At 44.9% G+C, this 15,894-nt stretch overlaps 1 protein-coding gene across 1 annotated transcript; it reads left to right on the top strand.

Annotated features, from left to right (window-relative positions):
- Positions 1 to 15,184: 15,184 nt before the first annotated feature.
- Positions 15,185 to 15,621, top strand: LOC147083655 (histone H3). The gene has a single exon (XM_085980129.1). It carries the CDS (start codon positions 15,185 to 15,187, stop codon positions 15,593 to 15,595), a length of 411 nt encoding a protein of 136 aa, XP_085836255.1. The 3' UTR covers positions 15,596 to 15,621.
- The last annotated feature ends 273 nt before the right edge of the window (positions 15,622 to 15,894 follow it).

Here is a 15,894-nt window from a genome sequence, read left to right as displayed (position 1 = left end):
TAGGGCTGTAGAGAGGGCTTTAAACTAATGTTGTAGATAAAATGATTCCTCGGAAACTAGATTTTGAGTAAGAGAGACAACTTTATTAAATGACAGAGCTCTGGGAGAAGCGTCTGTGAGAGCACCTTCTCCTCGATTGTAGTACATGCTGAGCTTATATAAAATTCCAAGAAGTTGGTTTTAGATCATTTACATTCATTCAATCAATTTGTTTATTAGCGCATATCGTTATTTTCCTCCAGTCAGGAGTTTACACACCTGTGTTGCCAATTCTGCCTCTTCAGTGATTGCGAAAGGTCTTCGTTCCATCTTGTTCCATCCGCGTCACCGGCGGAATGTGATTAGTTCGATAATAGGATACCAGTGAACCTTGTTAGTCCTCAGTGATTCAATTAGTCCCAGTCAGGACACGAGATGAACTTTGTTCCAGCCATGCGTAAGCATGGCATGTCTCATTGTGCAGTGATTCAATTAGTCCCAGTCAGCGAATTTATTGTTTGTGTCTTTTCCAGCAAAATCTTGTCCAGCAATATTTTATTCTAAAACGAACTAGTGGGGGGGAGGTTCCTGGAGAGCAAATAATAAAAATGACAACAGAGAAGGTCATAGACTTAGGTAGCAGTGGGGAAATTAAAAACCAGAGCATGTCAGGAAGGGGCAGAAGGTATGGTGTAAAAGGTAAAGTAATAAAAAGGGCAAAAGCAGGAACTAAGTGTCACAAAACATCTTTGAAAGTTCTCTATCTGAATGCACGTAGCATTCGTAACAAAATAGATGAGTTAATGGCACAAATAACTACATATGGGTATGATCTTGTGGCCATTACAGAAACATGGCTGCAGGGTGACAGTGCCTGGGAATTAAACATACCAGGTTATTTAACGATCAGGAAGGACAGGCAGGAAGGAAGGGGACGTGGGGTGGCTATGTTATTAAAGGAAGGAGTCACTGTAATACAGAGAAATGATATTGGGTCAAAAGATCAGGATAATGAAACAGTTTGAGTGGAGGTAAGGAATAATAAGGGGAAAAAAACACTAGTGGGCGTAGTCTATAGGCCTCCGAACAGTTGCAATTCTGTTGGACGGAGTATCAATCAGGAAATAGTTGAGGCTTGTAATAAGGGAACATCTATAATTATGGGGGATTTTAACTATCATATTAATTGGACAAATCAAATTGGGCAGGGCTGCCTTGAGGATGAGTTCATTGAGTGTATTAGGGATGGGTTTCTTGAGCAGTATGTAACTGAACCGACCAGGGGGCAAGCAACCTTACATCTGGTCCTGTGTAACGAGACAGGATAAATTAATAATGTCCTAGTAAAGGATCCCATTGGAATGAGTGAACATAGTTGAATTCCATATTCAATTAGAGGGTGAGAAGGTTGGATCTCAAACAAGTGTGCTGAGCTTGAATAAAGGAGACTATGAAGGTATGAGAGCAGAATTGAGTAGAGTGGATTGGGACAACAGATTAAAGTGTAAGACGATACATGATCAGTGGTGTACATTTAAGGAGTTATTTTACAACTTCCAAAAAATATATATTCCACTGAGAAGAAAAGGGTGTAAAAGAAAAGACAGCCATCCGTGGCTAAGTAAAGAAATTAAGGATAGTATTCAACTAAAAACAAGGGCATATAAGATAGCCAAATCTAGTGGGATGATAGAGGATTGGGAAAACTTTAAAAGACAGCAGAAAATAACAAAAAGATTGAGTAAGAAAGGGAAGATAGATTATGAAAGTAAATTAGCAAAAAATATAAAAACAGATAGTAAGAGTTTTTATAGTTATATAAAAGGAAAAAGGGTGGCTAAAGTAAATGTTGGTCCCTTAGAGGATGAGACCGGGAAATTAATGGTGGGAAATATGGAGATGGCAAAAACACTGAATGAATATTCTATATCAGTCTTTACAGTAGAAGACACTAAGAATATCCCAACACTGGACAAACAGGGGGCTAAGGGGGGTTGGGGGGAGGACCTAAACACGATCAAAATCACTAAGGAAGTGGTACTGAGTAAAATAATGGGACTCAAGGTGGATAAATCACCTGGACCTGATGGCTTACATCCTAGGGTCTTGAGGGAAGTGGCAGTAGGGATTGTGGATGCATTGGTAATAATTTTCCAAAACTCCCTGGACTCGGCAAAGGTGCCGGCAGACTGGAAAACTGCTAATGTAACAGCCTTATTTAAAAAGGTTAGTAGACAGAAGGCTGGAAACTATAGACCGGTTAGCCTAACATCTGTGGTAGGTAAAATTTTGGAGTCCATTATTAAGGAGACAGTAACAGGACATTTGGATAATCATAATTTAATAGGACAAAGTCAGCATGGTTTTATGAAGGGGAAGCCATGTTTGACAAATTTGCTGGAGTTCTTTGAGGAAGTAACATATAGGGTGGATAAAGGGGAACCAGTGGACGTAGTGTATTTAGACTTCCAAAAGGCATTTGACAAGGTGCCACACAAAAGATTATTGCTTAAGATAAAAAATCATGGGATTGGGGGTAATATTCTGGCATGGATAGAGGATTGGCTATCTAACAGAAGGCAGAGAGTTGGGATAAATGGTTCATTCTCAGACTGGCAATCAGTAACTAGTGGTGTTCCGCAGGGGTCAGTGCTGGGTCCCCAACTCTTTACAATCTATATTCATGATTTGGAGGAGGGGACCGAGTGTAACATATCAAAGTTTGCAGATGATACTAAGATGGGAGGGAAAGTAGTGAGTGAGGAGGACATAAAAAACCTGCAAGGGGACATAGACAGGCTAAGTCAGTGGGCAGAGATTTGGCAGATGGAATACAATACTGGAAAGTGTGAGGTTATGCACTTTGGCAGGAAAAATCGTAGAGCAAGTTATTATCTTAATGGCAAGAAACTGGAAAGTACTGAAGTACAATGGGATCTGGGGGTCCTGGTGCACGAAACTCAAAAGGTTAGTATGCAGGTACAACAAGTGAATAAGAAGGCCAATGGAATGTTGGCTTTCATTGCTAGGGGGAAAGAATATAAAAATAGGGAGGTATTGCTTCAGTTGTACAAGGTATTGGTGAGACCGCACCTGGAATACTGCATACAGTTTTGGTGTCCATACTTAAGGAAGGACATACTTGCTCTCGAGTCAGTACAAAGATGGTTCACTCGGTTAATCCCGGGGATGAGGGGATGGACATATGAGGAGAGCTTGAGTAGATTGGGACTCTACTCATTGGAGTTCAGAAGAATGAGAGGCGATCTTATTGAAACATATAAGATTGTGAAAGGGTTGGATCTAATGGATGAGGGGAGGATGTTCCCGATGATGGGTGAAACTAGATCTAGGGGGCAGAGTCTTAGAATAAGGGGCTGCTCTTTCAAAACTGAGATGAGGAGGAACTACTTCACTCAGAGGGTGGTAGGTCCATGGAATATGCTGCCGCAAAAAGGTGTAGAAGCTACATCATTACATAAATTTATAACAGAAATAGACAGTTTCCTAGAAGTAAAGGGAATTAAGGGTTATGGGGAATGGGCAGGAATTTGGACATGAGTCTAGTTTCGGATCGGTCATGGCCCTGTGGGTAGCGGAGCGGGCCCAGGGGCCGTGTAGCCTGATCCTGTTCCTATTTCGTGTGTCTAATTCTGTTAGATTCAGGAGATGGTTCTGTCATAGTAGATTGGCAGTTAGGATCAGAACAGCCATGATCTTATTGAATGGTGGAGCAGGCTCGAGGGGCCGATTGTCCTACTCCTGCTCCTATTTCTTATGTTCTTATGAGAGTCTCTGTGAGAGGGTGACAATGGCGGAGATACCCCGCGTCACAACTCAAACCCCAACACATGAGATTCTCCAAATCACCTGGAATAAAGTGTTTGTAAACTGCTGAACCCGTCTGTGTGGGGAGGTGGAATAAGGTCAGAGATTGACATGGAAGGAGATGGGATGACTTGTGATCGAAGGGACTGTATATAGGCGGGAATATTACTGATAGTTAATTGTAACAGGACCTTATTTGAAAAGCTTCTTGTGGTGTATGTAACCGTTCCACCTTTAAGAAAACTCTTTTAAGAGATGCACTACTTTATCTTGGCTGCTGTATGCTGTAATACCGGTGGTGACCACACCGGTATATAAGTGCTGTGTAATGATTTATTGAGCAGTTCAGCCTGACCTCCGACTAGTAAAGACCTGTTGAATTTACTCTTGTGGTCTGTGTGCAGTGATTCTTATTAACAATAACTAGAACAGACAGACTTAACAGTGGCGACGATGCCGATCTTACCCTGCGGCAGAGATATATCGAAGGCAGTTTAACAGGCATCGAGAAGAGGCATCCGCCCTCATCATCCTGCTGAGAAAAGACTCGGGTCTGAAGAGCAAGGAAGAATCCTGACATGAAGCCTTCCATCAGCAACAGGCAGTGATCATCCCTTCTATCACGGTGGTGGGTAAGCTGATCAGCGACGAGCAGCAAGTCGGCCTCGTTGGCTGTGAAGTAGGGGAGGGAAAAACGGAGGATATAAGGGCGGAGAACTCGACCACGGCCGGGGAAAAGAGCCGGACAGAAGTCGGGGCCAGAGGCACTGAGACTGGGGCAGCGTAAGGCACGGGAGCTGCGGTGAATGCAAACGCAGCCGGTGTAAAAGACCTGGCTGCAAGCGGGCTGGGAGACGCAATAGCGTCGAGAGAGAGCTCGACCGCGACCGGGGAAAAAGGCCGGGCAGCTACCGAGGCCGCGAGGCGCGGGATAAAATTTAAAAAAACCGCGGAGAACTCAGCCGCAGCCGGGGGAAAGAACCGGACTGCAAGAGGGGCTGGGAGGCACGATTTGAGAACCGTTGGGGAGGGCGAACACAGCAATACGGCAATCGCCATTACAGCCAGCGGGGGAGAAAGGCAAACATGGGAAGCCGCCATTTTCATAGGCGGGGGAAGAAGACAAGCGCGGGAAACCACCATTTTGAAAAAAAAATAAAAGAAAAATTTATTTTTGTTTCTCAAGAAGATTGCGAGGATGCCTAAGCATGGTAACATCAACGATTTCGATCCCGATGTTGAAGATTGGGCCACGTATGTAGAACGCATAGAGATTTATTGTAAGGCAAATAAAATATCAGATGAAGATAAAGCACTAACCTTACTGAACTCAATGGGTGCGAAGACATACGGGCTATTGAAGCATCTGTTTCACCAGCTAAACCGACGGATCAGGCTTTCGCTAATATTGTTGCTGTCATGAGAAATCATTTGAACCCCACACCGCTGATGTTAGCGGAACGATTTAAATTTTATGCGAGAACGCAACTGAAAGAGGAAAGCAACGCGGAGTATTTAATTGAACTGCGTAAGCTAGCGAAATACTGTCAGTTTGGGGAAAGACTGACAGAGGCACTGAGAGACAAATTCGTGTGTGGATTGTCGAAAGAAGGAACACAAAAGCAGCTGCTTGAAGAGAATGATCTTACACTTGATAAGGCTGTCACTATGGCAGCATCGCACGAAGCCGCAGCGAGAGGCACTGCAGAAATGCAGCTGAAGGCAGCGGTACTCAGCGTAGATCAAATGGCTTTGGGTACAGCGAAATGTTATCATTGTGGAAAGACAACACACGATCAGAACCAATGCTGGTTTAAAAATCAGGAATGTAGAAAATGTGGCAAGCTTGGTCACATAGCTAAAGTATGCCGGTCAGGAAAGAAGACCAGCAACAAAAAGTCACCGCAGGAAAAGTGCAGAAAGGTACATAAGGTGGCTGAGAAGAGTTCGGATGAACAGAATTCGGATTCAGTCTCCAACAGCAAGGAACTGGGTAGTCTGAGAATTCACAATGTGAGCAAGGAAGCTGACCTACAAAGTATCTGGGTCACACTTCAGATAGCAGGAGTCCAAGTGAAGATGGAATTGGACACCGGATCGGCGTTGACGGTCATGAATAAGCAAGATTACAAAAGGTTCTTCACACATATTCCCCTACGGGATACGGAGATAGTCTTGCAGACATACACGGGGCAAAGAGTGTACCTCATCGGAAAGATAAAAGTCAAGGTGGTACACAAGGGCAAAGAACACAAAGGAATGGACTTATATGTACTACCTGAGGGAGGTCCACCACTTCTGGGACGGGAGTGGATCAGGAAAATAAATATGGACTGGCACTCCCTACAAGCAATAACGGTAGATTCCGGAAAAAAAGATGTCAAACCTGAACGATTGTCCAGAATATTGGATGAGGCTAAAGAGGTGTTCCAACAGGGACTGGGAACACTGAGAGGAATTACGGCAAAAATCAAGATTGCAGAACATGCAGACCCAAAATTTTTCAAAGCCAGACCGGTACCTTATGCGATACGACCTGCTGTGGAAGCTGAGCTGAAAGGGCTAGAACATTCAGGAGTACTGTCTAAGGTGGACTGGAGTGAGTGGGCCACGCCCATTGTTCCCGTCATGAAGCGTTCATCGAGTAACAAGCCAGGGGAACCGGGGAAGGTCCGCATCTGTGGAGACTTCAAGATCACGGTTAATCCGGTGCTTCACACGGTGCAATATCTGCTTCCGCGGATTGAGGATATCTTTGCTTCATTGTCTGGCGGGAAACACTTCACCAAGATAGACCTGGCGCAAGCGTACTTACAGATGGAAGTTGAGGAAGGGTCGCGCCAGTATCTCACAATCAACACGCACAGAGGCTTGTATTGATATAATAGACTGGTTTTTGGAGTGGCTTCGGCTCCAGCAATTTGGCAGAGGGCCATGGAGCAGGTATTACAGGGAATTCCAAGCACTCAATGTTACTTGGACGATATCCTGATTACAGGAGATGACGATGAGGAACACCTTGCAAATTTGAAACTGGTGCTCACCAGATTGAAGGAATATGGACTTCGAGTTAATCGCCAGAAATGTGAGTTCTTTCCGAAACGGATCTCGTACTGCGGTCATGTCATTGACCAGGAGGGGCTGCACAAGTCACCTGACAAGATCGAAGCTGTTGTGAAGGCTCCCACTCCGGAAAATGTATCCCAGTTGAGGTCGTTCCTAGGGTTGATTAACTATTACCATAAGTTTCTGCCAAATCTATCCCTGGTGCTGCACCCGCTGAACACTCTTTTGCAGAAAGAAGTACCATGGAAGTGGAGCGAGGACTGTAAGAAGGCCTTTCGCAAAAGCAAGGCATTGATCGCCTCAGAGGAAGTGTTGGCTCACTTCAACCCAACGCTACCTATTCATTTAGCTTGTGATGCTTCTCCTTATGGTATTGGAGCAGTACTCTCGCACAAGTTGCCAAATGGCTTGGAAAGGCCAGTCGCATTTGCATCCAGATCATTGACCTCCGCTGAGCGCAACTATGCTCAGATAGATAGGGAGGCTCTCAGCCTTGTGTGGGGAGTAAAGAAGTTTAATCATTACCTGCAGGGCCAGAAGTTTACACTGCTGACAGACCACCAGCCGTTGGTATCCATTTTTAACCCTAAGAAGGGTGTTTCGGTGATGACAGCACAGAGGCTCCAGAGATGGTCCCTTTTCCTAGGGGCACATCAATATCAGATAGAATTCAAAGGTACAAAGCAGCATGGTAATGCTGATGGGCTGTCGTGCCTGCCACTACCTACTGAGGAGGAGGCACCAACGGTTGACACAGTGGAGTTATTTCACTCGACCATCATTGAATGTTTACCTGTCACCAATGCAAATATTGAAAGGGAGACTAGGAATGACCCGACACTGTCCCGGGTCTATGAATTGACAGTAAAGGGATGGCCAGCCCATGGTGATCCACTGTTACCGGCATTCTCAGCAAGATGAGAACAGCTGTCCATCTGTCAGGGAACATTGATGTATGGAACAAGGGTGATTATCCCTCCTAAGTTAAGAGAGAGAGTTCTAAAAGAACTACATGAAGGTCATCTGGGGGGAGTCAAGATGAAAAGCCTTGCTAGGGCTTATGTGTGGTGGCCGGGTATCGACCAACAGATAGAGGATCTGACGAAAAGCTGCTCAGGGTGCCAAAAAGTCCAAAATGCACCTCCAATTGCACCGCTGCATCCATGGGAATGGCCTTCAACCCCATGGCAACGTGTACATATTGACTTTGCTGGTCCATTCATGGATTCCATGTATTTAATTGCAGTGGACGCACATTCTAAATGGCCAGAAGTGATTAAAATGACTACCACTACCTCGGAGAAGACGATCGCGGTGCTAAGAACGATATTTGCAAGAAATGGATTGCCAGAGCAAATATGTTCAGACAACGGACCACAGTTCGTGTCAGAGGAATTCCAGAAATTCCTGAAGAAGAATGGGGTGAAACATTATACCTCTGCCCCATATCATCCAGCTACGAATGGGCTGGCCGAGAGGTTTGTACAGATGTTCAAAAAGGCAATAAAGGCCATGAGCGAAGATCAGATTCCACTGCAACACAAGTTGGACAAATTCCTACTGGCATATCGAAACGCCACCCATGCAACAACAAACCAAAGTCCTGCCATGATGTTCTATAACAGGAGGTTGCGGTCCAGGTTGGAATTGTTAAAACCAAATGTGTGGAGGGAAGTCGAAAACAAACAGTTCCAGCATATCAATAACAAGCCCACTCGGAGTTTTGAAATAGGACAACCGGTGTTAGCCAGGGACTATAAAAACGAGAAATGGCAATCTGGAACAATTCGGGCCAGACAAGGACCCCTGATGTACACGGTAGATGTTGGTGAAAATGTAATGCGACGTCATGCTGACCAACTGGTGGGATCGAGAACAAGGGTCGAGCCCATGGTTACGACAGAGACAACCGTGGAGGATGTTAGTGAACCTGAAGCATCTACCTCAGAAGTGAATGTACCTGATGATGATGTCCTATCCATAGGGGATCAACTAGATGAGTCACCCCAGCAACGAGAACCAGAGACCCCTGAAAGGCGTTATCCGTCTTGGATCAGGAGGCCTCCTCAGAGACTGAATCTGTGAACTGTTTTTACATGAAGTTGTGTATATATGTTATTATGTTATGTTTAATGGGGAATATATACTGTTAAGCTAAAAAGGGAGGATTGTGGTGTATGTAACCGTTCCACCTTTAAGAGAACTATTTTAAGAGATGCACTACTTTATCTTGGCTGCTGTATACTGTAATACCGGTGGTGACCACACTGGTATATAAGTGCTATGTAATGATTTATTGGGCAGTTCAGCCTGACCTCCGACTAGTAAAGACCTGTTGAATTTACTCTTGTGGTCTGGGTGCAGTGATTCTTATTAACAATAACTAGAACACACAGACTTAACACTTCTAGTTTCAGGAAACCCTTGAATATAAAGTCCGAGCCTGTAAGGGTTTGTGCGGAGTGCTGGGTTTCGGTTCTACTGTCGATAAACGGTTTGAAATTGGCGGTTGCAGAAAGCTGGAGGTGGAGCTGGAAGATCAGAGGCCGCTCTCTGCTCTGTCTGTCACTCTTGAAATTGTCTCCTCCCCTCCCGCTCTCTCTGTTCAATCACTCACTCTGTATCCTCCCCTCCCCGCCTCTCTCACAATTCACAATTCACAATTCAAATCGCTTTATTGGCATGATAAGTTACATCTTATGTTGCCAAAGCATCAAAATACATTTATGGTTTAGCACATAAACGCAGTTCTATTCATACAGTGTATAAACAGGTATATCCCTGAGTGTATAAATATACATTCGCATTGTTTTTCTATTCTTTTCTTAGTTTACTGGTTGTCCCTCTGTTCATGGCAAGCTGTAACATAGTGTGCCGCCAGTGTTATACAGCTTCTCTCCTCTCCCAGTAGGAATGGGAGTTTTTGGTTGTCATTCAGATTTCTGAAATCAGGGCATATTTGTGAGAATTTTTGGTAGAAATTCTCCCTGATGCCCTGATATTTTCCACAAGCTGTGAGGAAGTGCATCTCTGTCTCCACCACTCCCTGACTGCAGTGAGAGCATATCCTGTCCTCTCTTGGCAGCCTGGTCTGCCTGTGTCTGCCTTTTTCGATCGCTAGGCTATGTTCGCTAAGTCTGTACCTTGTCAAGGTTCTTCTCAGTTTGTTATCCTTTACCATGGTCAGGTAATCAGCTATGTTGTATTGTCTGTTTAGGGCCAAGTAGCAATTGAGTTTGCTTTGGGTTTTTGTTGTTTCTGCCCAATATGTCAGATATTTTTTCTTTTGCTTAGCGACGATTGTGTTGGGTCGAATTCTTTGTGTTACCCTGTCACTTTCCTGGGGCTGGTTATTGTTAGTATTGTTAGTAGTTACTTCACTGAGTCCCAGGACTAGTTGACTGAGGTTATTCTTCTTTATGGTCAGCTCTTGGCATTTCAGGGCGTCGTAGTGATAGCATTGGGGATTGCTCATTTGTAGGTGATTCCAAAATTTGGTGGCTCTTTTTTGGATAGTGATTATTAATGGATATTGGCCTAGTTCCGCCCTGCATGCATTGTTTACTGTTTTCCTTTGAGTCCGGAGGATACTTTTACAGAATTCTGCATGTAGGATCTCAATTGGGTGTTTGTCCCATTTTGCAAATTCTTGTTGAGTTAGCGGTCCCCATACCTCACTGCCATAGAGTGCAATTGGTTCAATTACTGATTTGAAAATTTTGAGCCAAATGCTAATTGGGATTTCTATTTGGATTGATTTTTTGATGGCATAGAAAGCCCTTCTTGCTTTCTCTTTCAGTTCATTCACAGCCAGTTTGAAGTTTCCCGTAGAACTGATTTTTAAGCCCAAGTATGTATAGTTAGTGGTTTGTTCAATTTTGGTTGTTCCTACTGTGAAATTTATTTTGGGTCCCTGATGTTTGGATCTTTGCTGGAACACAAGGACTTTGGTTTTTTGGGGATTTATTGTCAGGGCCCAAGTCTGGCAGTACGACTCCAGCAGGTCCAGGTTTTGCTGTAGCCCCTCTTTAGTAAGTGACAGCAGAACCAGGTCGTCTGCATAGAGGAGGAATTTAACCTTGGATTCATATAGGGTGAGGCCGGGTGCTGTAGATTGTTCAAGTAGTTTTGCCAATCCATTTATGTAAATATTAAAGAGTGTCGGTGAGATTGGCGAGCCCTGAGTCACCCCCCGCCCCTGTGGGAAGTATTTTGTTTGTTTGTCTCCAATTTTAACTGCACATTTGTTGTTTGTATACATTGATTTAATTACATCATATGTTTTCCCTCCTACCCCACTTTCGATAAGTTTCAGGAATAAACCGTCATGCCAGATGGAGTCGAAAGCCTTCTGGAAATCTACAAAGCATGCGTAGATTTTGCTTTTGTTATGGTGAACGTGTTTGTCAATTAGGGTCTGTAGGGTGAAGATATGATCGGATGTTCTATAGTTTGGCAGGAATCCAATTTGGCTTTTACTCAAGACATTGTGCTCCTCAAGGAAGTTTATAAGTCTTTTGTTTATGATGCTACAGAATACCTTCCCCAGGTTACTGTTTACACAGATGCCTCGATAGTTGTTTGGGTCGATTTTGTCCCCACTTTTGTATATGGGCGTTATGAGTCCTTTGTTCCAGATATCAGGGAAATAACCGACACTCAGAACCAAGTTGAAGAGTTTTAGGATAACCAGTTTCATTTTGTTGTCTGTGTGTTTAATCATCTCGTTTAGTATGCCGTCTGTCCCACAGGCTTTTCCTGGTCGCAGGTCCTTGAGTTTTTCAAGAAGTTCTTTTTCTGTTATTATGGCGTCCAGCGGGTTTTGGTTATCATTTATGGCCATTTCTAGCTTTTCCAGTTTTTTGCATATTTGGTGTTGCTCTGGTCTTAGTGTGTTTTTCTGGTATAATTTTTCAAAGTGGTTTACCCATGTGTCCCCATTTTGAATGGCCAAATCGTCGTGTTGTTTTTTGTGTAGTGTTTTCAAGTTTTCCCAGAAACAATTGGAATCAATGGATTCCTCCATGGAGCTGAGTGTATTCTTAATACATTGCTCTTTTTTGGTTCTGAGTGTGTTTCTGTATTGTGTTAGTGTCTGACAATAAGTAAGGCGTAGTTCCTCGTTTTCTGGATGTCTGTGTTTTTGGTTTGATATTTTTCTAAGTTTTTTCCTCATGTTATGGCAATCTCGGTCAAACCATTTTTCATAGTTTTTTGTTTTGGGTTTGTTCTTGCGAGCTTTCAAGTTTGCATTTGTTGCCAAATTATGAAAAATATTGTTTAGTTTACTAACTGCCCGGTTTACGCCTTCTTTATTGTGAGTGTATATGTTATCCAGAAAGGTGTCTAAGAGAGCTTGAGTTGATGCATTGCTAATTGTTTTCTGGTATTTTTCCGTGTCGTTTTTGGCCCATCTGTACGATTTTTTGGTGTTGTACAGTTTACTGGGTTGTGTTTCTATGTTGTTTGTTTCTGTCTTTTTGAGGAACATAGTAATTTGACTGTGATCTGACAGTGCTGTTTGTGGTTTGACTGTGAATGCTCTGAAAGAGGATGGGTCTAAGTCTGTAATCATATAGTCTACTGTGCTGCAGCCAAGAGGTGAGCAATAGGTCGATCTTCCTAGGAGGTCTCCTATGAACCTACCATTGACAATGTACAGACCCAGGTTTCGACAGAGCTGTAGTAGCTGTTTTCCGTTGGTATTTGACTGCTTGTCGCAGTTATGCCTGTATGGAAGGGAAGGGATGTCAAAGTGGTTATTCCCGAAAACGTAATTGTTTCCCTGATTATTGGTGAAGTCTGGTTCTTCGCCCGTTCTTGAATTGAGGTCCCCACAGATCAATACGTTCCCCTGGGCCTGGTATTGGATAATTTCCCCCTCCATGTTGGAGAAGGTGTCCTCTTTAAAGTACGGGGAATCGATTGGAGGGATATAAAGTGCGCAAATGTAAACATCTTAGGTGTTTGAGATAATCTCCCTCTCAAGTTTGAGCCACATATGGTTTTCGCCCTTTTTTATAAATTTGATGTAATTCTTAAGTTCTGTTTTAAACCAGATCAGTATGCCTCCGGAGTCTCTGCCTTGGGTTACACTTGGTAATTTATTGGAGGGGACCACCAGCTCAGTGTACCCTTGGGGAGAACCAGTGTGTCCTTTTCCTTTATACCAAGTTTCCTGTAAAATGATAATATCTAGGTCTTTAGTTTCATCTATGAACTCTGGGGTCCTACTTTTCACTTCTCGCAGTGAAGAGCGTAGACCTTGGATATTCCAGGTCGAAATATATAAGGATTTCATGTTAAGTTTGATCTTTTACTATGATAGGTTAAAGAGTGGTACGTGTTTGTCGTGTCTAAGTGTGGGAAAAAAAAGATCACATCAGTTGTCTACAAAAGTTAATACAATTTGGTTACAGTTCTTTCTATTAATTAGTCCTTGATCCATAAGGCGGAAGTAGATGCTGCTGCACATCTGCTTATTGTCTCTTAATGGATTGTTTCTGTCTGAGGTATTGCATACGTCCTGTGCATCTCTCCCTCTGTCTGGCTGGGAGCAGTCCTATTCCGCTGTGGGACAGGAGTGGTGCAGGTCTGATATTGTTGTTTTGCATGGGGATCCTCTCTGGTCTCGGTTGGTGTGTTGGTGGTCCTTGTAGTGTTACTGATATGTACCCCGCTGATCTCTGGTGGTCGGGGGGGGGTCCTCTTGGAGTCTGGGTATGGACCCGGTTAAAAGCGACGTCCTTCAGGGCTTTAGCAAAGATCGATATTCTTTGCCTTTGGATGTGGACGTGGTCGTAAAGACATTCCTCATCGTGGGTGGGTTGTTGGGCCAGGTGTACGTTTTCTCAGTCAGGTCAGAGTCGGCTGTATATAAGGGCAGCCAGAAGTCTTTCGTTTTTCATTCAGCAGAAATTTGACTGAAGAATCATCATGACTGGACGCGGCAAAGGAGGCAAAGGACTTGGCAAAGGCGGAGCCAAGCGGCTCCGTAAAGTGCTCCGTGACAACATCCAGGGCATCACCAAACCAGCCATCCGCCGCCTGGCTCGCCGTGGCGGTGTCAAGCGGATCTCGGGTCTGATCTACGAGGAGACCCGCGGGGTGCTGAAGGTTTTCCTGGAGAATGTGATCAGGGATGCGGTCACCTACACTGAGCACGCCAAGCGCAAGACGGTCACTGCCATGGATGTGGTGTACGCTCTGAAAAGGCAGGGCCGCACTCTCTATGGATTCGGCGGCTGAACAACTCGACTCTTTTTACCAAACACAACACAAAGGCTCTTTTAAGAGCCACCCAACGCCTCACAGAGAGAGCAGTGACCTTGCGACGGGAGCGGGGTTAGATTGTGGTCAGAAATAGATTGTAGCCAGAAATATTAGAAACGGATTGCGCTGCGCTGTGGATTTTGGAATTTCCGAATTTAGCTTTCGGTTGCACCAAGGTTCGAGAGAGGTTTATTTGCCCAGACGGCACATTCTCTCCTCAGTGAAAAGCCACATCACATCTATACATTTGTTCATTGTCTTGTACTGTAATGATTATAATTGTAATAATCAGCAGGCTGGTCGGGCCTTCGTTCTGTTATTCTGCGTTCACCGTCACACATTCCTTGATGTTTTATGAACAGGTTTAATTTGTCAGCCTCTTAACTGTAACCGGCGGCAATAAATCTCCATTCAGCAATCTAAAATGTGCCGACTATCAGATCTCTCACTGCAGTTCCCGAATGACAGATTATTGGCCAAGCCCTTCTCACAGGCTCCACGGGGACAGAGAGAAGCGACTGATTTCTGATCCTCTCCCCTGAAAGCGGCGGCTAACCTCACAATGGGACGGGCGGAGGGAAATTCTGAATGGGCTGGAGAGGAGAGGTGAGAGGAATCGAGTGGAAGAGCGGGAGATTGGCGCGGGTCCCTTTCCCCGCTCCTGTCAGCATCAACAACCCAGAGGGAGAAAGGCCCTAAAGCACCAAGCCCAGGAAGGTACATTTAAAACCTTCAATGATTCCGGCAATGATCCTTTCAATTTGTGCAGAATACAATCGATTTGTGTCAGTACGGTTATTTCCTGCACTAAAATTGGCGGGCGTTTTGAAATGGGCGATTAATCCCAGCTCAGCCAATCGGGGTCTGAGAGTCCAGCGTTTCATTGGCTGGTCAGAATTGGGATGAAAGTGTCTGGGCGCCGGTCTCCAGCCAATCAGTGCTCGGGGCGGTCCCTCACTGAGTATAACAAGGCGGACACACAGCAGATTCCGCATTAACAGTCTGTGTGTTCCAGATTGTGCTGAGATCGGTTCAGAAAATGGCCAGGACCAAGCAGACAGCGCGCAAATCGACCGGAGGGAAAGCTCCTCGCAAACAGCTGGCGACCAAAGCGGCCCGGAAGAGCGCTCCAGCTACGGGCGGAGTAAAGAAGCCCCATCGCTACAGACCCGGCACTGTGGCTCTGAGGGAGATCCGCCGTTACCAGAAATCCACCGAGCTGCTGATCCGCAAACTGCCCTTCCAGCGCCTGGTGCGGGAGATCGCTCAGGACTTCAAGACCGACCTGCGTTTCCAGAGCTCGGCCGTCATGGCCCTGCAGGAGGCCAGCGAGGCTTACCTGGTGGGGCTCTTTGAGGACACCAACCTGTGCGCCATCCATGCCAAGCGAGTCACCATCATGCCCAAAGATATCCAGCTGGCTCGCCGCATCCGCGGGGAGCGCGCCTAAACTCACTGCCCGGCTCCAGATTTTAGCACCAGATACAACAACGGCTCTTTTAAGAGCCACCAAATCAGCAAAAGAAAGAGCTGCGATCGGCGCAAGGTAAATTGGTCTGTGCACACACCGTGCAAGTCTTGTGTTAATGTAACTGGGGATTTATAGTGGGGGCAGTGAATATCTGAAGGTGCGTTTATGATCTAGGTTGAAATGTGAGTGAGCTGCCCAATAGACTGAATGAACTCGCCCAGTGTGAGTCGGAAACTATGTAATTTCTGATAGTAAATTGATCCAACTTCACATACTGG

The sequence above is a fragment of the Somniosus microcephalus genome, unplaced genomic scaffold, assembly GCF_052327205.1.
Source record: "Somniosus microcephalus isolate GS21.2 unplaced genomic scaffold, FLI_Smic_1.0 scaffold46, whole genome shotgun sequence".
Taxonomy (NCBI): Eukaryota; Metazoa; Chordata; class Chondrichthyes; order Squaliformes; family Somniosidae; genus Somniosus; species Somniosus microcephalus.
This window is presented reverse-complemented; position numbering and strand designations above follow the sequence as displayed.

Excerpts from the sequence above, each read along its gene's own strand:
- LOC147083655 (XM_085980129.1), top strand. The coding sequence starts at position 15,185 with ATGGCCAGGACCAAGCAGACAGCGCGCAAATCGACCGGAGGGAAAGCT.